We start from the raw sequence: 25,312 nt of genomic DNA on the forward strand, positions 1-25,312 counted from the left end.
TGAAAACAAAGGTGCTGTTAAATTTGGTCTTGAACCACTTTTTCCACAGAACTGGCAGCAAAGCATGTGGCAAACATGCTTGTTGATTTGGACTATACAGAACCCTTGCCATGAGACCAAAGAATCTTACTATTCATAATCCCACATTTTCATTCATTTAGTTCATGCGTAGTCACTGATGCCTTTTACTTTAAGACCATTATCAAGAGAAATTCTTGAAGTCAGTGATATGTAGACCAGATTTCTGGTAGTAAGATTTTCTGCACATAAGTCTAGGTTCTCATCAAGGCCTATGTCACTGGAGTTTCAACACCATCAAAGGCTCTTTAAACCAAATAGACTAAAATGTAAGCTCATTTAGAAAAAAAAAAAAAAAAGCAATAGTTGCCAACACCATTCATCGGCCCTTCGGGTTGGGGATGTGAGGGAGAAAAGTAACAAGCCAGAAAACATCCTTGTAAAAAGATTTCTTTTAAATCTTCCATGCCTTGAGTGTTGTCAGGCAGCTCAGCAAGGACGAAACTCAGCAAATGGATTATGCCAGGTCGGCTTCATCAGTACTGAGCAGAGTTCTGATACCAAGGATGAACTGCTCAACAGGTCTCTCTTTGGCTTCATCTAGTTCAAAGAATGGATAATTTCATTTAGTTGAGTCCAATATATGCAATCTGAGTACGAATAAAAGTAGCAAGTGAGCTACACCTTTGGAGCGAAGGTTACCTAATAACCAGACACATATTGTATAAATCAATTCCTTGTCTGTTTGCTATTTATAGCTGTTAAGTGATTTGATCAATACTGAAGCATGCATTTTGCACATGTATCTAGCTGGGTGTTCTTCCCTACCCACTCAGAGTATTTATAGCTGTGTATGTATTAGATGTGTTGCAGTACTTCATTAAATGACTTAACACCTCTAAAATGCTGTATGTACAAAAGCTGCCGTCATTTTAAATGAAATAAAATTGTCAGAAACAGCTATTCAAAGCAAAGTCCTCAAGAAAGTGTTTTTTAAAATGTATCATGTTAGACATTTGCTTTGTAGATTATGTTCATCTTCAGTAATTTCTTCTTGTTTATGTTATTAAACATCAATTAAAAAGGTAATGCTGTGGAATGTATTAAAACACCCAAATAAGATGCAAAATATCGATGGAAATTGTGACTGAAATATTTGTGAAGAAAAAAGGAAAGAATTTACACTAAAGATCATACAAATATAAAAACAAAATACAAATGTATTGAAGACAGGTAAAAATAACACTGAAAAGAACATTTCTCATGTATAATGCCAACTGAGATAAATCTGTTTATTATTTGTGAAGAAACTGTCAAGACTCTTATGCCTAAAATTAGACTTACTGTATCAGTTATGTTTTAATTCTTGACTGCGACATCCTTTCACCTGCCCCTACACTGCACTCTTGTGAGCCAGTAGCTCAATGCAGTAGCTCAAGACTAATTTTTCCAATAGTATGCGTTTTCTTCCATATGGAGATGCACAACGGAAGGGGAGTGACATAGCAGCTGCATGCACGGGAAAGAATTCCCTGGTCTTAATTTGCTGCTGCTGCAGGATGCAACAAGAAAGCTAGATTTAGAAGAACTGCAACTGTTCTCTGCTGAACAGCTGCTGTACATCAGGATGACTAAATACTAATTTAGCATATAAAACTGACAGGAAACAAAGAAGTCAAGGTGGCTTTTAACACCATATTATGGTTCAATAATAATTGCTATTGGATAATCATGAAAAATAAGTATTTAGATTTTTTATTTTTTTTTAATGGAAATTAATGTAACTCTACCGTAACTCATGTAGTCCCACCTCTTGGCTGTAACAGGAATCAAGGTATGCAACTTCTTCACAGCAACGTGTGTTTCTTAGTTTAAGCAGATCTACGCTTATCCTGCCTAAGATGATTGTGTCCACATTAGTGTACTTCTGAACCAAATCTGGCAAACTACTAGAAACCTGCAGGATGTTACCTGGACCATGCAGACATTTGCAATCTTATAATCATTTTTAAGGTAATACCAGTATCTTAAAATATTTAAAAACATGTATAATAATATCTCTACTGCTCTGTCAAGAAATAAACATTTGGAAAGTCTGTCCGAGGTCATTTAACTAATTTTCAGTTATACAAATTGCACACTTATTTGAATATGTTATGCAAAGTAGTGAAAATAAGTAGTACGGAAAAAAAGGAAGAAATTGATGGAAGATCATATTCGGTAGATAAAACTACAACGGTAGCAATCCATATGCATATCTAACAATGGAAACTCTAGCTGCAGTCCTTTCTGCAATGTCACAAACAGTTGCTGTGGCACTAACAATGCCATTAATCCAAAACTGAAAGCAGGGAGTGTCTGAAAACTCAAAGTCCAGCCTCCAGCATCTCTAGTGTTAAACTTCTAATGTTAAAATTTATTTCCAAGATTGTGTTTCTCACACATAAATCATATTCTCTCAGTCCCCTTTTCTGCCTCCTACCCAGCTGCACCTCCACCCACCGTACTTCAAGGCTGTACTGTTTGTGCAAGGTAATGTTCATCGCTGCATATAGTAAAATCATTCTACCTTCTGTTACCCAACAGTGTTTCTTTTTCCACTCCATATCATTAATAGTTAGTCACAGAGCTATTATTCAGTCTCTGAACTCCTAAAATGAAATATCACTGATAGGTTTATATCCTTGGCAACCACACATAATATAGAGAACTGTATTTTGCTCAGCTGTATCATCATGTTCCTACTTCTGCTTGCAAACAGACTCTTGTTATTGCTGTTGTTAAATAATGTGTGTCAACAAGAAGCTTCAACAAGATATTTCATACCACTTAATATTTAAAATATTTCTTTACATCCCCAGCAATATCACTAGTTTGAGTTACCACAGTTGTTCAGCCCAGAAGTAGATCTTTCTGCCAGTTAGTATAAGCCAGGTACCTATAAAGCACTGATATTAATATGCAGATGATTCCTGAAGTATATGTATACATACATATATGGTTTTTCCTTAAATAATACCACATCCTTATCTGTAAAATCGTGGCAAATAAGTGAATTGTCTAAAATACTTTATCACAACACACTATTCCTTAAACGTAAATGCTACTTTCTATGTTAAAGTTTTTGTATTTACAATATTTTGCTCAAATCTCTCTCCATGCTCACATTAGGGAGCACACCAAATAGAAGATTGTGAAAACCTTTATAGCAAATTAAATTGATTTATTAGTCAGTATGAAATTTTGTATTACTATAAAAAAAAAAGTCAGGTGCAGGATATGCAACTACTTGAAAAGATAATGTATCTAACTTTATATATGTGTTCGTATTAGCATACTTTCACAAAATTAACCAATGGTTGTTAGAAGACTGCCATTTGTTATACTAAGCATGAACAGGATTCAGTCAAGACAACTGGTCTTTCAGTATAGACCCAACCTGGCTACACCCTCCATCCTCTATCATTTATCATTTATCCCTTTCCTAGCACAGGTAACTGTTTTCAGAAGTGCAGAAAGTCATCATGTCAGAGAATATTAAAGTGACATTGGTAGTTAAAGCTAGGATCATTATAAGCAAATTATCCATTCAACAAAGAAAATACGTATACTGTTCAAACCCCTTATCTTCTTTCTGGATTCCCCCCCCCCCCTTTTTTTTGGCCAGTATTAGCAGTGAAGTGCTTACAGTTTTACATTCCTTTTAGACTGACCATGCTTCAGAAGTGCTATAAGCAAACACACACACAAAAAAAAATCCCGCCCACCCCCTCCCCCCCCCCAAAAATACACCAAAACACCTTAAGACAACCAATATCACAACATACATGGGAAGCTTTTCTTCATACAGTACTATAGAAACACCTTGTTCCATGCACAGAGCTAGCTGGTATGACCTGCTTCCCTTTTCCATATATACAATGGTGTTCAAAAAGCCTTTAAAAAATCACTTACACTCATTACAAAATATGACCATTTCCCACCATTTGGCCCACCTTTTGTCAGTCTTTCACCAGAGCCTCACTTTCTTAAAGCCTTCCAAAAGACAGTCACAGCCACCACATCTTACTATTACAAATAGTTTAACCCCAAAACAGAGAGAAAGAATTATTCAAATTTTGAATAAAAGAGGTAAGAACTACTGGGACTACTACTGTTCCATCAGGCTATAAAGACAGTCAGAAAAAGTCCATTACCCACTTTATCCAAGCATACCATCAACTTAGCACAAGGAGTTTTTCTGTTCCACTATGAGGTAGCCTGTTGCTTATGTGGTATAGTCACATTTTCTTTTACCTTGATATGGAAAAATGAGTATTTTTCACCAAATTTGTACCTGACAGTGTAAGTTGACAGTTCTTTCAGAGGAAGGAAGGCAGAAATGTGGGAGCAGGTAAGGCAGAGTTTCTTGAGAATGAGAGGGTAAAGTCACAGGCTTCTGAAGGGAAATCATGGTAGTATTGGACTAAAACATGCAGGAAAGTACTGAATGTTTAAGCCAAAGTGTATGCAATTTTTTATTTTTATTTTTTTACACAAAGAAGATTGAATGATAGAGAGGGGACAAATACAACTATCATACTATATGCTGCATCCACTTCTATCAAAAAGATGTTCTTGGGTAAATCATGCATCTTATATGCCAACCTCTTCAAAAATGTGCTTCTCTTAATAATTCACCTACAGAAAGTATGGTTTTGGACTTGAAAGGGAGATATTTTATAATGCCTTCAGCTGAATATGTCTACTGAATATAGATACATACACTAGAAATAATGGGTTGCCCAGGGTGGCATCACCATCCCTGGTGGTGTTCAAGGAAAGGTTGGACCTCATGCTTAGGGACATGGTTTAGTGGGTGACACTGCAGGATGGTGATGGTTGGACCAGATGATCTTGAAGGTCTTTTCCAACCTTAATGGTTCTATAATTCTATAACCATGCATATGGTTACACAGTGCACGTGGATGCACTGTTATCAACATTTCCTTTCACCCTTCATTGGAATTACTACTTTGAGTGTTAAAAAGTCTCTCTTTCCAGTTATCTGTACTGAAGATAGAAAAAAAAAGAAAAAGATTGCTTTTGTTAGCAAATACTTTGTTATAATTTTATAGTTATCTTTTGCTCTGGTTAGTTGTTATTACCAATGGAGATGATTCTTAGTCTTTCCTAGTGACGTTGTATTTGTCACTATTCTGGGCATTAATCCAAGTCCAAAGATAGGAATGAAAATTATAGGCTCTTCCTACATAGCTTTCCTTTTTAGCAACTTCATGCAGGCTCCACATTAGCAACTTTAACTTCTCTCAGATTTCTTCCTACATAAGTCACTCTACAAATGGATCAAAAGTGAAATAAATTCAGCTGACTGCTGTAAGGGAATTTGTTCTGTAATTTCTTACTTAAAATAGACTTTTTTTTTCCCAAAATCCAACTAAAGCTAACAGATTGTTTTTGTTTTCCCGTAGTAATTTCTATAGTATCCATCACATTAATACCTAAGGGAAAACATTAATAGAACTTTCTTCACAATAGTTCTGTAAGATGGAAAATATTATTTTCATCATTTTAGCAGTAGGGAATTCATGCACAGAGAAACTGTACTTCGTGTTCAACATCATGTGAGAAGATTATGCTGAAATCAGGAATATCTGCCTGAAAATACAATCTGTTTCCCTCCTAATTCTTTCAGAGTTTTGGGAAATATTGCTATGTATTTTTACTTCTGTTCCAAAAGGCTAATTATGTGGAATGCTAAACACAAGTTTTTGATTTGATCTAATTCATCATACTACCCCAATGGCTAGGAACCCCAGTCATGGGTCAGGATTCATTCTGTCAAATATTAACAAATTAAAAAGTTGTGAAAGTTAAAAATACTTAAAAAATAACTTAAAAAAAATCCAACAATTAAATTGAATTCACTCCTAGTCTGAATTAATTGACTGCAAGTCTATTTTGAAGCAGGAGACAGCACTAAGATGTCACTGATACCATCTGTCTTTTATGCAGAGAGATTTGTAAGGCACATCCACATCCTACTGGTAACAGAAAATCTCTGTATTCCAGTATATGGAGCCCATACACAGCAGTAGGAGTATGTGTGACAAAACATTGCTCTATGTCTACCAGATCCCTTGGATTATGTACCATAGATTCTTTAGAAAGGATATAATATTTCACTGAAGTTAAAATCGACATATTAACAACACATTGGAAATTTGCTAGACTTTTTTCTTACTTTCTGCTCAGAGTCTTCCTCTTTCTTTACTTCTCCTTATTTATAATAACGAAAAAAGTAAGGAAAACATATTTGCATGCAGCTCTTCAACCCCAATTTAAAATAAAATCAAGAAAAGTTTCCATAAAGTTCTTGGTTGCCTTTCACAATGAAATGTATTCATTTAGGGTTAAAATATGCAATCAGATATGATTACAAATTGAACGGTGATTGGGAAGCACTTAGTCACCTAACCAAGATAAAACTTTATGAGTGGCAAATCAGAAAATACTTCTGAAAGAAAAATCTGAGAGGCTGCAAACACAATCAAAAGAGAAACTAAATTGCAGGGAAGTCATTAGAAAAATAACATTTGACAAGCCCAATTGCCTCCTACTTATTTTTGTCCTACCATTTAAAAACCATCACTTCCCACAGTCCATTTCTACTTTTCTCCCTCTTTCCTCCTTCCCCTTGCTAGCCCTTCTGCAAAACAAAAGCTAACTGTTCTCTCTCTCAAAACACAATCTTTTCACTTACTAACCCCCTCCAAACTTGCATTACTGTAGAACATACTATGCGACTTTACAGATACAAACAACTCCATCAGATATACAAGTAACCAAAACACACAAGAAGTGTAATAAAAGAATCCCTTACATCCTACTGGTGCATGTAACTGATTATGTCTTATACTATATTCATACAATATCAAAGCTTTTAGAAGTTACACCATTGACTTCACTGTGCCCAAGGTTTAATTGTTAATATTCTATCTATAAGACAGATTTTAAAATAACAAACAAAAACTTATGTGGTGTTAACAGTTTCCAAAAGTACAGTAAAAATGTTCAATAACTTCATACATCGTAAATAAATTATAATGTATCTTGCACTTGCAACGTTTTACACTGTAAATAAATACTTACTTGGCTTGACTCAAACACCAACTTTCTTCATCAGATTTGCCATCTCCTTGCCCTCTGCACAGAAACAAAGAGAAAGATGAGCTTGCAAATGATTAAGACTCAGAAACGGACGAACAGCTGTAAGGCACGCAAAGTTACTAAGATTGTTATGAACAAGCTAACAAAAGGAGTTTGACTAACGCCTGACACAATTAACACCGTACCTCATTTTTGTCATGTACTTATAACGTGCCACTTGCTATTAAAAAAAAAATATATTGGAACAGCATCACTTTATTTTATTTTTATTTCCATCTTTGACAAATCCTTTTGAGGATGTTAAAAGTACCCTCAATTGATTCTGAGTTCAGGTGCTCTTTTCACCTTTTGTTTTCAGTTGCCTTTGTGCTTGCTAAAAAAAAAGAAATAAAAAATAAAAATAAAAAATCCTGTAGGGCCTGTATAAGCAGTAATTGAAGTAAGCGAGAATCCTGACAGTGATTTCAGCTCTTATCACCTACCACCTACACTAAGTTACACATGTAGATAGCCTGGAGAGGTTCGTTAGCCCTTTGCAGTACACAACTAAAAGAAGTCAAATATTGCCCCCTAGTGTCTGAAGGGCAAAGCACGTCGTTTAAGAACTGCTGACATTTAACATTAACGCCTTTCTATCTTGATAATACAGTCTTTCAACGGGAATTTGCAGAAGCTTGGAAGATTGCGGTGATGCATAATCACGTATTAAGGAGCATAATTCTCCTTAACCCCTGCTGGATGAGCACATCACGACACAGCTCAGGAAGGAGCTTGATGAGTATATAGCTACATGAGTAAAAAACACTAGTTTCCGCAAAGTGGAATTTAAAATATTAGCTAATAATGAATATTGTGTACTAGGGAAGCAAGAGAGATATATGTGAACATATAAGAAAAATGGGTCTTCTTATACTCAAAGTACATTGTCTTCTTAACTAGAAGAAAAATACTGAGTAAAGTGACCTTAGTTTTCCAAATGAGACCACAGTTCATCATATTGAAAGCATCAGTTTAAGCTACTACAAGTATACATTCAGTTTACAATTCATTTCAGAAAACACAGAAGAGATATTCCCTGAAATGCAAGGGAATCATGTAGTCGCTTAGTATTTGTTTTGAAGACATTAAGAATTAAGGCATAGAAAGATGCGGCCAAAGCTAGTAACAGAAATTAATACAGTAACACCAATTTCAACCCTTTGTAAATAAAAGCAAGTAAATGCTGATCAAAGCAACAAATTTTACTTTTGTACAGGATCTGTTAAGGCACTGGAGGAATACAATAGTAAAGGCTGCAGCATCATACTTCACTTCATGTTGCCAGCAAAGCAAAAACATCCAGCAGAATACCAGCACTTGCATGCTGCCAGTTCAGAAAGAGAACGAAAGGAATTAAGCTAACTAGCTGGTAACTGTGCTGCCATTATATTCAGCATAAATCAAAACTATGCACACAGCAAAGAAGTTTCACCCACTTAACAAAAACATCCTTTATACAAAAATATGTGCCAGACAAACATGCATCTCTGCCCTTACTTTTCCCAGCTACAGATGCTATGACTTTAATGAGATGGAAAGAAATGGTGAGTTTCCCTTTCAAACTTACCACATGACATAGTAGGTAAAACTTGTACATCATTTAAATTAAATGAACAGTATTTTGCCACAGCTAACAAGTAAAGCAGATCCTGTTGTAGTTCTTGAGATGTTTTCCCCCTCCAGACACTTGGTTTGACTACAACAGTGCAGGTCGTGCTATACCTCACATAGAAAATTTTTATCACAGAAGTCTGAAGACCCAATATCGACAATGAGAACCATTAACCAAAAATTACCAAAGCTGCCTACACAAGACGTTTTACCTCTGTTTTAAGGGCTTTGCCAATCTGTTTCTCCAAAACAGATTGATTATAGCAGCTATAACTCAAGGAGAGGAAAAGCTTTACAGCAGATTATGTTTTCCTCAAACAATAATTCTTTTAAGTACTTTCTCTAAAACTTTAAACTGCTAATGCTCCAGGAGACCAGGTGCTCAGTGTTTAAGCTAGTCAGCCAGGCAAAACAAGCAGTCTGCTTACACCTGGAGGATGAGGAGGTCGTGTTCCCTGTTAGTCCTGAGCCTTTTTGTAGGGGTGTCTCATTAAGAGGGACAATTTTCATTCCATTTTGCTTGGACACATCACAAAGGCTCATTTCCCAGCAAAATCTTTTTTAACAGTGGTCCATAATCACTTGTAGTAGCACACTATTAGGTATCTAAATTAACTTAGTGTTAAGAACAGTAGCTCTTTTTTAAATATCTTTGCCACATGGACAATGACACTACTAAAAAGTAAAAGGTCACTGACCTTTTCAGGAAGGACGAGTTTGACATTAAAGTGTCATTATAACAATCACCCCCTACAAAAAAAAAAAAAAAAAAAGAATGCTCTTACTTTTAATTTAGTCATTCATTTAAAGCAAGAGATGAAAGAGAAATTTCATTTCCTGTTATGTTTGTCAATTCTCATCACATGGCTTTCCTTTTTCTATGCTAGCTTTGTGTCTGATTTTTCTTTCTTACATTTTCTCTCTTATATTTTCAGATGATCTACAGCACATCCTTGGAGTACACAAGCAACTTAGAGTATTCAGTTTTCTCTGTTTATTAATGCCTTTCTTGCTTTAATACATTTAATGCTTATGAATGACTATTTTATTGACATTTAAAAATTTAGACCTCAAGCAGTAATATTACTAAAGCAAAAGCTGTAGCAATTCAGGCTTCTCCACAAAGCTCTGCCAACAAAGCTCAATGGCATCGCATCCTATCATTGATTGCTTGTTTCTATTACTTTGCCCAGTGGAGATGTCAGGCATACTGGTATGTAGTTTCCTGCATCATTCCTGGAGTCTTTTTAGGCAGCCATCTTGGCCATTTTCCAATACCAGTTAGTACCACTCTTATTAAGCAGAAGCTCACCACTTGCTGTCCCTGGGGTACAAATTAATTTAGGATTCCAAGATGACTACATTTCATAATTTCAAATCATTATTGCTTATCTTTTCCATTCGCTCTATGATAATTCAGTTTGAGGCATATTCTCTGCCTTGTCTTCCATATGGAAAGAGCTCTGCCATGGAAGTCTTTCAAAAAATACTCCCCAGTGGAAAAAAAAAAAAAAATCCTTTTTTTGTTATGGCTTTATCGCGATTGTTCTTTCTCCCCTCTCTCTCCCCATCCCAAACCTCGATTCTATGTGGGTCTTAAGGATTCTCTTGCAGGGTTTCTGCTTATAAACATTAGTGTTATTAATATTCCTTTTTGCTGGTTGCTCCCCTATCTCATTTTTTAGCTCACCTTTATGTGTTTTCACATTTGACTTGAAGGTGTATGATCCCGTCCCTTTGGACACAACTTCCTTGTGTGCTTCTGTTTGGAAGATGCCTTCTTTTTTAGATAACTACCCTGCGCCTGTGGTTTAGGTATGCTGGCATCCTTCAGAGCACGGCCCTCCACAACCACAGGGGCAAACAATTGTGCAAACTGTCCTGCAGCAAGGTCCTAAAGAACATAATGCAAACATAGGATTATGGACTTCTGGTGAATCCAGTAATTTTTCACAGTGAACTTTTACTCTCATTGTGAAGACAAAAGCTAGTATTAAGCTTTTCATACAATAAGCACATCCCAAAGCACAACGACAAAGCACAGAGCAATCCAAGTGACCAGAGACTAGTCTCATAGCACAGGAAAAAGACCCTCTACACCATTACTGTGGAAAAACCAATTCCTTTCCCTAATTCACTGCTAATATGCTGAATGAAAGCTTGTAAGTTAACAAATATTTCTTCAAATCATGCCAATATGACTGATACAACTGAAACTCTGGGACTCTTAAAAAGTGGGTGTCACACTCGGGCACTGTTCCCCTCACACATTAAGAGCTGCGTGGTAGGACCTCGACTTAATTGGCACCAAATAAATGCCTGAGGAATGTATCTGATTAACAACAGGGAGAAACAGGAGAAAGCATTTGCACAAAACAGAAATTGTTTTCTGAGGTAATAAATGCATACTCCAAACTGGAATTAAAATAAAATCACCGAACTCAGAAGGACTATTGTACAGCATGTGGGTGTTGGATAAAAAGTCTTTGTGTGGAAGTTGCTACATTACTTAACAAACATACAGAGTCTGGCTGAACAGCATCATAAAAACCTACCATATTTATAAGGCTTTATTACACTCTGCCTTAAAACAGCTTCAGCTTCTTTCCTTGTTTAAACACAGAATTCTTTGTAAAGACCAAGGGAGAAAAAAAAGAAGAAAAAAAAAAGCATTGCTACTAAATCACAGGAACTTTCTTTGTACCTTAGGCCTCTAAAATTTTCTCTGCTGAGTCATGTCATCTGACTGGTCACACAAGAATACGTGTCAGATTGTAACTTGTCATGCAGTTGATTAGAGATTTCTTTTGAAGGAACTGAAGCTAATGTGCTTAAGTTATTGAACAAAAATGTCGTATACGCTCTTTATGTTCATTTTGTTCTTCACATTAAATCACATGCATCATAGAATCTTTAAGGACAAAATGACTGATGCACAGCAGATGCACTCCTTTAACCACTGCAACTTGCCCTAGCAAAACATTATTAAATATGTGTTCTTAAGACTGTATAAAGCAAATTAGCATGCTCTGTTTTCTGCTGATATGTAGCGCATGTTTTATAGTTATTCTCAGTGTTTTTTAACTTAATGATTTAATCGTTTAAGATCTTGCATCCTAATTCTGTTGATGGGGCTCTGCAGTCATTGCCGTAAATTCCCAAATTTATTTTTTGACCCTCATGAGCTATATTTTGCCTCCAGTAATTCTTCACAGAATTCATGAATATCTGTAATTACTTCTTATTGTTGTTTACTACTTCATATATGGTTTTGCTTAAGATACCCATTTGTGTGTTGTTGTTGTTGTTTTTTTTTTTCTCTGAATGCTGACAAAATATGTTTCAACTGGAGGCTGCCTGGTCTCAGCTCACTATAAGTGAGGTAATTAGAGATTCTGAGTTTTCGGCCCAGTAATTTTAACTCCTTTAATTAGGGGTCAGCCTGTGACCCCAGCACATTCTGTACCTGGCTTACCCTCCTTTTGCTGACTTAGCATTCTTTCAAGAAACTTACCTCACCTGAGGAGAAAAAATAACGAATACAGCAGCAGGACCTAGTAAATAACCCCTATATTGAAAACTACATACAAAAAAACAGCTTTGACAGTGGAGCTGCTTTCAGCTACGCACCCTACACAGAAAGCTCTGTATGTGCGTTCAGGGTTAAAAAATAAGTAAGAAATTGTGAACTTGGAGTGTCCTAAGTTCAAGGTAGAGGAGCTTACTTTCTGGGCCGCGTTTCAAATTGAGGAGGCGCTGAAAGAGAGCCGTCCTGCCGGGTCTGCGGGCAGGAGCCAGGCTGAGGCGCTCTACACCGCTCGAAACGGTGGGAGGTGGCCGCCTGAGGGGAGCCCGCACCGCCCCCCCACAGGCTGCCCCGCGGCCCCGGGAGGAGGGGGAGGATTCGCCCGTCCCTGCCTCCCACGGGCTCTGGGAGGGCTCAGGGAGCGGAGGCGAACTGCAGCAGCTCGGCAGCAATGTGAAGAAGGCACCGCGGCCCCCCGGCGATGGAGCGCGGCGGGCCGGAGCTGCCGGCGGCTGCTGCCCCGCAGGTGAGCCCAGTGGCACTGGGGAGGGTGAGGTGAGGTGAGGTGAGGTGAGAGGGCGTTCTCTTCTCATCTCCCTCAGCCCCCCGTCGTGGGGCGCCTGGGGGCGTCGCGGCCGCTTTTGCTGTTACATGCCTCCCCGGGGCACTGACAGTGGCTGTGGATTTCTCACCTCGGTTGAATTTTGCTCTACCTCATGTGAGGAAGAACTGAGTCCTAAGTACGAAACGGAGTTAAGAAGGAAGAAAGCTAGTGGATGGGTCTTATTCATGTAAGAGAGCAGAACCGTGACCACTTGACACAGCTGTAATAGCGTCTTGCTCCAGAGCTCAAGCACCTGGTGTCCTGGTGGGTTCATTGCCATCGCTGTGACCCCAGCTGTGCTGTGTCTGCAGCTGGTTCTGCTGGTCTCTGAGGAAGCCCCACCAAGAGTCCATCTGTGTGGTGGGGGGCAAGACTCATGAAAGAATCTGAGAGATGTACAGCAAGCGTCGTGTTCATTTTCTAGTAATGACTGAAATGAGGGAAACGGACTCTTCTGTTCAGTACAATTCCACGTGTGCTGTGCAAAAGGTGTTAAAGTTTCATGAGAGAATAACAGTGATGCTCCTGCTGCACGAATCAGTGGTGAACTAAAATGGACCACTCGTAATTCTACAACAGAAAGAGCAGGGGAAGGATGTTAACTGTAAAACTAGCTATGGCGTGGAGAGGATAACTAGGAAATTATGGTTGGTCTTTCTGTGATGATGTAAATATTTTTGTGGCACCAAGTGGAAATATCTAGTGGCAGATTCAGAACAAAGAAGAGTATCTGTCTCTTCATACGATGCATACTTAAGACACGGAGCTTGTGGCCACAGGACAGTGGAGCTGCTAAAAATTTATATGGCTTTAAAAAAGGGCAAACTGAAGGAGCAGTCCATTGAGGAATATAACACAACAAGAACATGCCTGGCTCAGGAAGACCAGGATACACAACATGTTGAAAGCTGGGACAAGATACTCTTTCTGTGCACCTTCCATTGATTACTACCACAAAGGGGATACCAGGTGATATTTGCAGTACTACTATTCTTATGTTACTATTGCTAAAGGATTAAAGGTTCCAATTAAATAACTAACCCTCCTTGAGATACTCTTACACGTGTCAGCTTATACCACTGTCTACAGACTATTAGGATTTATCAGTTTTTTAGTTTTTTTTCAGGAGTGTTAGTAGCAAGCATCTGAATTTGCACTTAGCTGCTATATATGTTAAATAGGCTCCTGCATCCATGAAATAGTGACTTTATTTTCATGGTAAGTATACAATGTTTTTCTTCTGTAGGGAAAAAAAAAAAGGCAGACATTTTCTTCATTGAATGCATGTTCCTTTTTTAATTATATGACTTCATTTCAAATACTAGCATTCTAATGAAAGATTCTAAAAAGTTCTCTGGCAGTAAATGGTGAATAAATAGAGGACCACAACATGCTTGTAAGGAGATTTATTTTTATTTTTTTAAGATAGAACGTAAATCATTGAAGCCACTAGCTACAAACGTGTGCCTCAAATTCTACTTTGTACCAGACTTTTCCATAGAAACCTTGTGAGGCTAGCCAATGTCATTCTCTATTCATAACGCACTAAACCATTCAAAGACATAGAAATATTGAAAATGCTGGGTAAAACCTTAAATTCAAACATCACCAGGTGTTGGCATACTTTACTAGTAACTTGAAATTGATTTTGTTCCCCTTGGCTCAGGGGCCTGTTTTTACTGACCAGTCAGATTAGCCAAAATATTTTCAAAACTGCTTGTTCCAAAGGCAGAAATATTAATCATGACTAAAAAGCTCTCTAACAGCCTACCTCTCAGTTTATATAGATTTCTGTTCTTCCACTTATATTTTTTTCAGAGAAGAATTAATTACAGAAGATTATCGGTCAGGCTTATAAAGGAATTAGATGTTTAACACCCCTTTGATTTCTCACTAGGAAAAAAAAAAGATTTAATTATCAAAATACCTCTACAAATCTGAGTCTATGAAAGCTTTTTTTTTTTTTTTTTTTGAATCAGCTATATTAAATGTATAATCCTTGTTCTCACCTATCTTTAATTCCCTCATTGTCTTCCTGAAACAGATAGAAACAGATGACCAAACAGCTCTGGTTAGTAAGCCCAGGAATAAAGGAGGAAACAGTAATCTGGCATCAGCTGGATTTAACATTATCAACTCCATCATAGGATCAGGCATTATAGGTAAGTGTATTTTCTTTATTATTCAGCCTTGTTTATACATGCATGACTACTCAGTGTTGAGAAAAAAATGCTGTCCTCTTATTTTCTGGTGCTGTTGCTGAAGATTTTTTTCTACGTTTTTCTTTTATTATGTGAAAATCCAGTGTTGTCAGCTGAGATCAGGTCTCACTGTAGTAAGTACCCTTCAGCCTTTTTTGCCATAATGACCGGAGTACTGGTTGAGCAGGTGCTGACTCAGCTTTGTGGCTAAGCAGCCCTTGGTCTACTAAAAATAATCACATCGATTAAGCGAGATGGTCCAATTTGGAAGATTGAAAGAATTTATTTTAATCTGAATATTTCATTATTTTGGTCATCACAAATAAATATTTGTAAACATTCAAAAACGTTGTTTTCTTGCTTACAGGGTTGCCATATTCAATGAAAGAAGCTGGTTTTCCCTTAGGCGTACTGCTTCTGTTTGGAGTTGCCTATATCACAGGTACTGTAAAAGCAGTTTGTTGTAAAGTGAAAATCAGCCTTGCAAAGTTTAGATGATTTTGAGCTTCATGATAGCTTAATCATGTTTGTGACTTAATAAAAATGAGGAATTTTTTCTCACCTCACTAATCCCCTGAGCAGATTAGTAAAAGTAGAGAATTATACTGTACAACATATAAAGCTGCTTTTTGTGTGCCTTTTATTTGGTGAGGCCTAGTTTCTTAGACTAGGTCATGGTGACATTTGGAAGAATAGCTTATTTGTGTCTCATAATCACCTGTTTTAGTCTGCTGTTTTTCATCTAAGACACTGATCCTTGAGTGGATAGTATATTACTCAAATGTACCACAGAATTAAAATCTCTGGGTGTACTGTGATTTTGAATATTTTAATATTATTCATCAAAAAATCATTGATTTACCTTCCAAAAGAAATTGTAAAGACTGAAAGTTTCATAATTTTAGTCATTCCTAGAAGATAATAAACACTGATACTGTTCACAGAAAGGAACTGTTCCTATCGCAGCATAGATTACAAGCTAAGTGAAAGCCAGATGAGGAATAGACGAGGTCTAGCTACTGTCTGTCAAGACATCTACTCTAAGGTAATAAATTCTGCGCTATAACTAATCCAGACTGTAAAATCCCATGGTGCTCGAATGATCGCTAAAGCATAGTTTCAAATAACAGCAGCATTTTATACTGTTCTTCACAAAAGGTTGAGGTTCTGTCTCAGAGTAATTCCATCTGTGACATCAGCTCTGTCTCAAGGCATATTGCTTCATACAAGAGAGTGGTTCTCAAGATAAATTGACACTGACATTCTTCATGTTTTAGCCTCTAAGAGGATATAACCAAACATTACATTTAGTTTATATACCTCTGCGTTGTTAATTTAATTTTCCATTTTTGGTGCTTTTGACAGTTTTCGCTTGAACTATACTGGATACTAATTAAAATGAGGCTGTTTCTGCTTTCCCTTATTGGGAAAAGTGGAATTCCCTTACCATATGAGCCTACAGCTCCAGATCTTGGTGGACTTAAATTCTTTCTGAAAAGATTTCTCATTACTGTTCTTCCCAATGCTGCAGTTTTCCCTTACAGACTTTTTTTTAAGGAGTAGAAAAGAACAGTACCTGCTAGTTGGTTCATGCTGTCTTTAACAATTTTATTTTTTAACAGATTATTCCATTATATTACTGATCAAAGGAGGAAATCTCTCTAGTACCAACACCTATCAAGAGCTGGTCAGAAAAACATATGGCCTTATAGGTTATCTAATTCTTTCAACTCTTCAATTTTTATATCCATTTATTGGTAAGATCACATAAAATATAAATTTTCATGTTTTATAAATAATAAGCTTTTCCATGTTACCTTATTCTTTCACTTCTTAAATATTAAGAATTCTGTAAAGAGTAAACTGTATATGCCTCTTTCCTTAAATAAAGAATTGTTGAGTAGTGAAGAATGACTGGAAAAGAATTCAATGAATCTGAGGACCAGAATAATAGAAATGAAGTGAAATGTAATAACACAGAAGTCTGGGATCACACACTTGAAAATTAATGACAAAAGTAGCTATGAGAAATAAAAAAAGGGGAGACTCTTCTAGAATGAGGAATCTGATATGTACTGTTTCATACAGGACTGCAGGAGGTAAGGATATCAAGAGACTGGATTTGGTGGCTGCAGAGTCCCAGAGCAAAATTTTCCCTTTGGGATTAATCAATCTGAAGTCATTTTAAAGTCATTTTAGGTAGACAAGATCTTTAAGGGAGTCAGGTTAGTGTTACTGCGGGCAACAGCTTTGCACCTTCATATGAATTGCTTTATCAAGCTTCGTTCTTTAAACTGAAAGTGTGAATTACCTATGAAAATATTGGTTCATTACCATTGACTTAAGAGTGTAATCATTACTTCATAGAGAATGTGGAAAAGAATTGTAAAGATTTCAGTTCCTACCTTGGAACTAGTTATGCAAATGTACGTGCTTGAATTTGTTTCCATATATAGTGTATGTGCACACGTACTTCCAGTGTAGAATAAGATACATATGAAATATGAGTATTAAAGTCACAGCTCTTATTAATGAGAGGAAGGAATGGAAGTCCATATTTGCTATCTTCATCTTTTCTCCTTTCTTCTGGTTGAAAGATTTCAGACTTCTACATGAGCTAGGAGGTCCTGTGCATTTGATTCCAGGACTGATTATTTTATTAACGTAGGAACGTAACTAAATTGAAACAGGAGTTTGAAAATAAACTGACAAAAAAATTGAAGTTGGAAATGAACAAGGCAATTCTAAAAGCCTTTTTTAGTCCCTTCTGAATTAAGTTTATGTGAGAAAACAGCACAGTGGCCTTGCTTATCAGAATGGATTCTTTCGCACGTAGTACGTTTTTAAAATAAATAAAGGAGACTGTTAAAATGTCTGTTTTAAGTCTGAATATTACAAGTTGTTAGGTGCTAGCTAGAATTCATACAAGAGGGATAGTGGCATAATCCTGAGGTCTACAGAATACATGTATTTAAATATTTATCAAATGTTCTCTATTTTATTTGTACTAACAAATTTTTATTTTCTTTAAGCTATGATTAGTTACAACATAATAACTGGAGACACTTTAACTAAAGTTTTTTTGAGAATTCCTGGAGGTAAGATGCATTTAAAAATTTCAGAATGGGAAAGATTTATTAGGTAGAAATGCAGTGTATTTGGGGTTTATACTGTGTCAGAATGAAGTAATATCTACCTATTACTTTGGGTCTGAATTACCCTTAAATATTAAGTTAAGAATTTAAATCATGTTTGTAAGAGTGCTTTTTAAACAAAAAGAAACTCAAAACTATAAATCCTGTAAGTCCTTGGGTCGTTGGACTCTGTCAGTGAAGACTAAGTGCATCAATGAAATACTAAGCAAATAGAAGTCTTTCATAGTGATATGATTGCAAGGGTTTTCTTGTCATATTTTTGAATGTGCTACATTTGAATACTAAAACTGCACTTCAGTGAATAATTCTGGATGACTTGCACATGATATAATGGATTTAATTCTTACTGAAGCATATCTGTATAGCTGGTCATAAACTGCATATATAACTTCCAGTTCTGTTAGATATTCACTGTAAAAACTTTTAAAGATCTTAACTCATGCACTTCTTACTCTTCTGCTGCTGTAAGTTTTCACAGCGGAATCAGTGGAGCCCATTTGTGTGTGTTTGTCATCTTTTTCATCACAAAGCCAGTTAAACACTTTTCTCTGGCAAATTAGACTGAAAAGAGCAAGTGTGGAGTGAAGTGGAAATTAGTTTTTGTATGAACTGTTTGCTTTCCTTAGTGAGATTATAATTTTCAGATGGTGAAGCCTGCAACATGTGGGATTCAGTTTTAATTCTCACACTCTGTTCAGATTGATAGTGAAATAATATCTAATGTCTAATAATATCTAATAATCATATGACTTCTTTAATGGGAGGAACCAACAGCATGTCACATCACTTCACCTGCCTGTGAAGACTGGGGGAAAGGCATTATGATATTCCAAAGGATAAAGGAACTGTACACCATCTTTTCATGTCAACTGCCACTCACTTTCCAGCCAAAATTATTCAGCAAGCTGATTTAAATACGATTCATGTTAATTTGAGTAAAAGTGAGATGTTTCATATCAAGTTGCTGTTGGCTTGGAAAAAGACACCAGTTATGCAAAAAAATTCCATTGATTGCAGAGGTTGTTATGTTGTTGCCTCCATGTGGTAATCTGAATTTTTCAATTGGAAGTCAGGTGACAACAAGAAAAGAGGTGCTCAAATGAACCACTCAGAATGAACTTTAGGATCGTTCTTTAAGAATTTGTGTATCTTCAACAGAACAGTAATTGATCTCAACACTGTCAAAAAATTCTCAGCAGTAAATAGCAGAAAGAAACATGGTTTTACTTGCAGTCTACGAACATTGACCCAGGCACGATGAAAGAAATTAATGCTAATCTATGTATTCAAATGCCACACTTCCAAAGTTTGATATAATATATCACGTGTTATGCACAATAGGTTAAAATCGCAGAATTCTGGTGATTATGTGCATGCTGTGTATGGCTTCCCCTATGTTAGTTAATGGTTAGTCTTTATTTCACTTTCTTATCTTGAATAAAGGAGATAAAAGCTTGGTCAACATCAAAGTTTGTTATTGCTAGCCTTTTGAATGCAACTAATCTATTCCTTATGTCAGTCTCTTAGAGGAATAATTTTTTCTCTTTTGATTTTAGTTGGACCAGATAATATACTTACAGATCGTCACTTCATAATTCTTCTTACCACCATCATCTTTACCTTGCCTTTATCTTTATATCGTGACATAGCAAAATTGGGAAAGGTAAATCATAATAGCAGTTGATTTAGTTCACTTTTCTCTATGCCATTAGAAAACAAGTGCCAGTCATGACCTAATGTATTTGAATGCCATCCAACTCTAGAGCATATTAAATATTTTAGAAGTGCAGACTGTCTTCTGTCCCAAGAAATACCAGAGAACTTGGAATAGTTTAAGCAGAACTTTGGTCCCTACCTGAATCACTAGATTTTTTTCCATCTACTGTTAGTAGAAATCTTTTTTTTTAAAGCAGTGAGTGTTGTAGGCCTGATCTTGAAATGCTGAGCACCATTGATTACAAATGTTTAAATGGGAACCATCTCTTACAGTTAGACGAATAGTTGCAATTGGATAGTTATTCAACAAGAATAACAAATAAAAAGATGATGGTATAGGACAAGCCTCATAATTATAAATATTTGACATGTGATATTTAGAAATATAGTTGTTTACCAATTCTTTTTTTGAAAATAAGTTGTGCTGCTAAGAGGAGAACCTTTCAGCAGCTTACCAACTGAAGTTGTGTGTTGTCTGTTTTACAGGTATCTCTTATTTCTCTGATTTTAACCATTGTTATCCTGGTTATTGTGATGGTGAGGACAGTAACATTGGGTCCACAGGTGTAAGTATTCTTACACTTGCCATAAAGTGAATTTTTGTTCATATATAGCCGGTTATATCAGTCTTGCATTATATCTGCATAGTTTTGGAACATGGGCGCTTTGATAGAGACAAGTGTTTAAAGAAATAAATCTGTACTAATTTAAAGACAAATCTGTACTAATAGCAACACAAAATGAACTGCTAAAACTTACCTACCTTTTTCCTTCCATTGCACATAAGCAAAGTCACCAAAAGTCTCAAAAAAACAAACAAAACAAAAACCAACACTACAGATGAATTGGAAATTACATGTGCTCTCTCTAATAGCAGCTGGTTCCTGAAAGGGCATGTGAGGTTGCCTATCACTTGAGAAGTCTTCAGTTTTGTCCATTACTGTCAGATGACCTGTATCTGTAATCTTAAAATAGACAGTATCTTAGCAGCATTTCTTCTTCTGTTAATATAATGATTTCATAATGAAAATTGAATACAAATAAGGAAAACAAGTGAACCACACAATAACAAAGACTTTATTCTGTCATTTGAGAAAACAATATAAACATGCTGAACTGTTTTCCATTACTTGTACTCTTAAAGTAGTGTTTTAACACTGGACTTTGGAGTGTTCTAGACAATTAAGTGCACATATGAATGTGTGTTGTGGCAATACTTATATAATTATATTGCAAGAAAGTGTTATCAACCTAATAACTTTCATTTATGGTGTAGAAGGTCTGCTTTATCCCTTTTTCCTTATTCTTTGAACGTGAAGATATATTAATAAAGGTGACAAGCTATTTTTGAATGTGATTTCTTATTTATTGGAATAGATCTGTATAGTATTTCTAATGTTTCTGTACAAAGTGGATTCTTCCACTGTGATTACTTAAGCAGTGGCACATGACTATGTATTTGTCTTATTGCTGTGATATATGGTTTAATTGCAGGGCATTCATGTTTTAGTGCTAGCAAGATAATTAGAATAGCAGTTTCTAAAGTTGTGCCAGAGAAGTGCCATCACCTGTAGAAATGATCCACTCAGAATAGTGTGGAATTTCAGCCCGCCCCCGTTATTCTTAAGTAACATGTTTGTCTTACCATGTTAAAGGTGTATTTGGAAGCAAAATCTCAAAATTCCATGTCAAAAGAGAAAGCTATGTATAATGGCTACTCCTGACCTTGTTACTATGGTAACATTTTTTCTTAACAGTGGTGGTGCATGGAAATATAAGAAGTGCATGTCTTTGTTTCGTACAATAAGTAATGATGCTTTCTTAGAAATTCTTCAAGTCTTACTGTTTAATTCTAGAGACTCTTCCATTTTTGCATTTATACTTCTTGTTTTCATAAATTCATCTAAGAAGTTGATAAACTTATCAATTTCTTACCTCACAATAATTCTATCAGTCTATTTTTACTGTATGTTACAGTTTGAAACAGATGTAAACTTCAGTGAGTTTCAATAAGTCCTCATAATATTTTGCTAAAGTTATGCTATCTGTTTTTTTGTAATGAGAAAAAACACATTGATATGTTTTAATATGGGTCTCATCACAGTATCATAACAAGTGAAACAAGTAATGCATTTACTGTGAGTCCTTATCAGTATAAAATAGAAGTTGGAGTTCTGAAGATATATATATATATTTAAATCTTGATTAGAAAATCTCAGATTTGTCATGTAGAAAAAAAAAATGTATGGCCATAGGGATTCTTGATGGGGTCAAGAGAGAATATTTAATTTTTACTGGTGTAACATGACTGTAGATCTGTTGCTGCACACAGCTAATTGTCTAGTTTGTTCTTGGCAACTCCATAATTTTCCATTCCAGTTCTTAACTAGCCTTTCCTTAGGAAGTTTTCTGAATTGCGTATGGTGTCTCTCCTGCTGCATTTCATATTCATTGCTTTGTGGCCTAACCGCAGTGAAATATGGAGAGCAAACTATTCCTTCCTTTACTAATTCTTAAAAACCCATAAAAAGCTGTAATTTGTCCATCTTTGGTATTCCTTTCTATAGACTAAACAAACATTTCCATTAGTGTCTTATCTTGTCATTTCTTATACCTCTAATCATTCTAAATGGCTGCCTTAACTTCTCTGTAAACAGAAACAAGATTGTGGTGCCCCTACTGCATTGTCTGATGTATCTTACATGGAAAGTGTCTTGAGGTCCCTTTCACTATCTTTTGGGGATTGTCATGTTCCTGTTTATATAGCCTGAGTTGATGTTTGCCTTTTTGCAAAATGACATGGTGTTGTGGACATGCCGCGAGTCTGTAACCTAATAGAAACACTGAGCCCTCTCCTCTGCAGAACAGTGAGGTAGCAGTCTTTGCTTTCTTTCACTCTGTTCTTGTGAAGTTTGGATTGTGGTATAGTTGTGTCCCTCTCCCCCTCCCTCCCCATCTCATTCTCATGAAATCTGTAACTGCGTAACTGTAGAATTTGTTGTTAAAGTACTGAATCCTACTTTATCAGCTGATTTTTTTCCATTTATCAACATATTTCTGATTTTTCTTTTCTTTTTTTTTTTCCAGCCTGTTATCTAGCATGCTTGTGCTAACTGCACGTTTCATGCTTTCTACAAAGGATGCTTTTTGATCCATCTTCTGAGTTACTATTGAATACGTTCAGAAGTATTGGATTCAGATCAGTGTCTAGTGGAATCCCATTCAAAAGTCTTCCCACCTTGATAATTACTCTGAACACTTTTCACTTACCTTTTACTTTAGATTTTTGAAAGTGAAGATTACTTTGTGTTAAGGGGTGCAACAAGATTGTCTGGGAATGATAAACTGTAATTTTGTTTAAATGCCATTCAGGTTCTAGTGGAAAGTAATATTAAGATAACAGAGTATTTCCCTTCCAGAAACCTTCTACTGTGTTAGACCATCAGCAAAGCAACAATACTATTGTTTGTAATGATTTGATGTGTTTGAAACTGTAGGCAGCAATTATGAGTCTTTGGAGTGTTGCATTTTTGTTTTATTTTTTAATTGCTGTGGGAGTTGAGGGAGTTGTTCAGGGACATTTTGGGAGTGTTACTTTCTTGTTAGCTCTCAGGGGAAAACAATAACTAATTTCTGTTGAAGTATTACTTGGTTTATTTTACTTTCTCTTATAACAAATTAAGCTACTCTTTTCTTGTTTTGCTCGTGATTAATATAATTCTTGTGACTATTGTTGTCTGAAGGACATAATGTGTCTGCAAATAAAATTCAGTGTTCTGGACCCAGAGTGTACTCTCAATAGCTTAAGATGTTAGGTAAAAATACATTCAGATGATCTATTCCTAGTTTTATTTCCCCCCTGCTGGTAGCTGGGTGTTTTTCTACTATGATCAACACCAATGTATTAGAAATAATTCAAACTGTAGATGTCTATGGATACTTCTTAATACTGCGTAAAGTAACTTCATGGTTCAGAAATGAAACTAACATTCCTTGCTGTAAAAAGAAATACGTTATGTATCTTATAAAGATAGACAAATTTGATCATCTTTTGGGAAGAATGTCACGATGTCAGTGTCTGCATAACACACAAAGCTACAGGAAAAACTTCAAGAGCATCTGCTACGCATAAATAGGACATGAGAATTACTTAAATGGTAGCTGATCACAGGGATGAAATACCAAGTGTTCAGTAAAATAACTTGAAAGTAGAAAGTTGATTCTTTCCTTCATATGAATAAGCCAACAGTGAGCAAAACTAAACTTCAATTTGGTGAAATTAAAACAAACAAACAAACAAAAAAACCTAAGCTACCATACATTTACAGACCTGTCAGTTGTTCATTAAGGAAAAAAGGGGATTAAAGCAGCTGTAATTAAGAGGGGCTGACGTACTGTTTTACCTTGTCTGTCCTTTAAAAAACAAGGTGACTTTATATAATGTGAGATTCAAAGCTGATGTGTTATGTTCCATTATATTGATTGAAGTTATATTCAGTATCTCTAAATTTAAAAGTTTAAATTGAAACAAAAAATATTTTACCTTACAATAGAATTAAATTTTACATTTTTGTGTCTACGTCGTTGAATTAAACATGAATTTATCTCCCATGTATTCCTTGATGAGGTGCAAACCAGCAATTAAAATAAACTTGTGGTCTGTCACTGTTCTTCAATCCAAAACAATGGAAGTGTTTTGCTCATTCCAACATGTAGCTCCCCTCTCAAATGCATAACTTCATTTCCTGTCTAGAAACTGTATTTTATTTTAGTCAGTGCTTTGTGCCTGTTGGCGGGGTTGAGATCAGGGATGTAGGTTTCTCTTACTCTCTTTTAAGATATTTTGTTTCTGATGCACTCTGCTGTACTGCGTTTGGCAGCATTTCTACATAAATGACAGAAAATTTCTGCATAGCATAGATCTTGTGATGGGGACTAGTCTACTGTAAATGTTTTACACAAGATAGAAGACGTTCAGTTGTAGGCTGCCAAACAATTTTGCCTGACTCTTACTCAGGATCTGGATGTGAAATGCCTTTACCCCTTTAGGAACTCTTAGCTTTTGCCTGGCTTGTTTGTTCTTTTCATATTTTCCTACCTGTTCTTACATTGGTAAACACCAATCTCTTCAAAACACTTTTAACATTTTTAAACTCACTAGCATGCTTATTATGCTATACTTTTCCTTAAGTATACTGAAGACTTAGAGCCTTATTTTATTAACCACTAGGCTTGCTTCACCACTAGGTTTCACCACCTTGCCACTGATGAT

The 25,312-nt window shown here is 36.0% G+C and overlaps 1 protein-coding gene and 1 long non-coding RNA gene across 5 annotated transcripts in view; one reads left to right on the forward strand and one right to left on the reverse strand.

Annotated features, from left to right (window-relative positions):
* Positions 1-12,661, reverse strand: LOC121072083. Its single transcript, XR_005820990.1, has 5 exons — positions 12,564-12,661; positions 10,529-10,732; positions 9,537-9,588; positions 7,171-7,224; positions 1-618 (listed from the first exon to the last, which is right to left on the reverse strand). It is a non-coding gene; the product is annotated as an uncharacterized LOC121072083 (long non-coding RNA).
* The window catches only part of SLC38A11 (solute carrier family 38 member 11), a 22,101-nt gene continuing 9,248 nt past the window's right edge, over positions 12,460-25,312 (forward strand). Inside the window, exons 1-7 of one of the 4 annotated variants that reach the window (XM_040561291.1) lie at positions 12,461-12,890; positions 15,013-15,130; positions 15,537-15,611; positions 16,792-16,926; positions 18,202-18,267; positions 19,881-19,987; positions 20,527-20,606. In XM_040561291.1, coding sequence (XP_040417225.1) covers positions 12,846-12,890; positions 15,013-15,130; positions 15,537-15,611; positions 16,792-16,926; positions 18,202-18,267; positions 19,881-19,987; positions 20,527-20,606 — 626 coding nt within the window. In that variant the 5' untranslated portion in view covers positions 12,461-12,845. Of the gene's footprint in view, positions 12,891-13,320; positions 14,187-15,012; positions 15,131-15,530; positions 15,612-16,113; positions 16,215-16,791; positions 16,927-18,201; positions 18,268-19,880; positions 19,988-20,526; positions 20,607-25,312 lie in introns of those variants that run through there. The other 3 variants (XM_040561292.1, XM_040561294.1, XM_040561295.1) reach the window with 3 other exon arrangements.

The sequence above is a fragment of the Cygnus olor genome, chromosome 6, assembly GCF_009769625.2.
Source record: "Cygnus olor isolate bCygOlo1 chromosome 6, bCygOlo1.pri.v2, whole genome shotgun sequence".
NCBI classification, from domain to species: Eukaryota; Metazoa; Chordata; class Aves; order Anseriformes; family Anatidae; genus Cygnus; species Cygnus olor.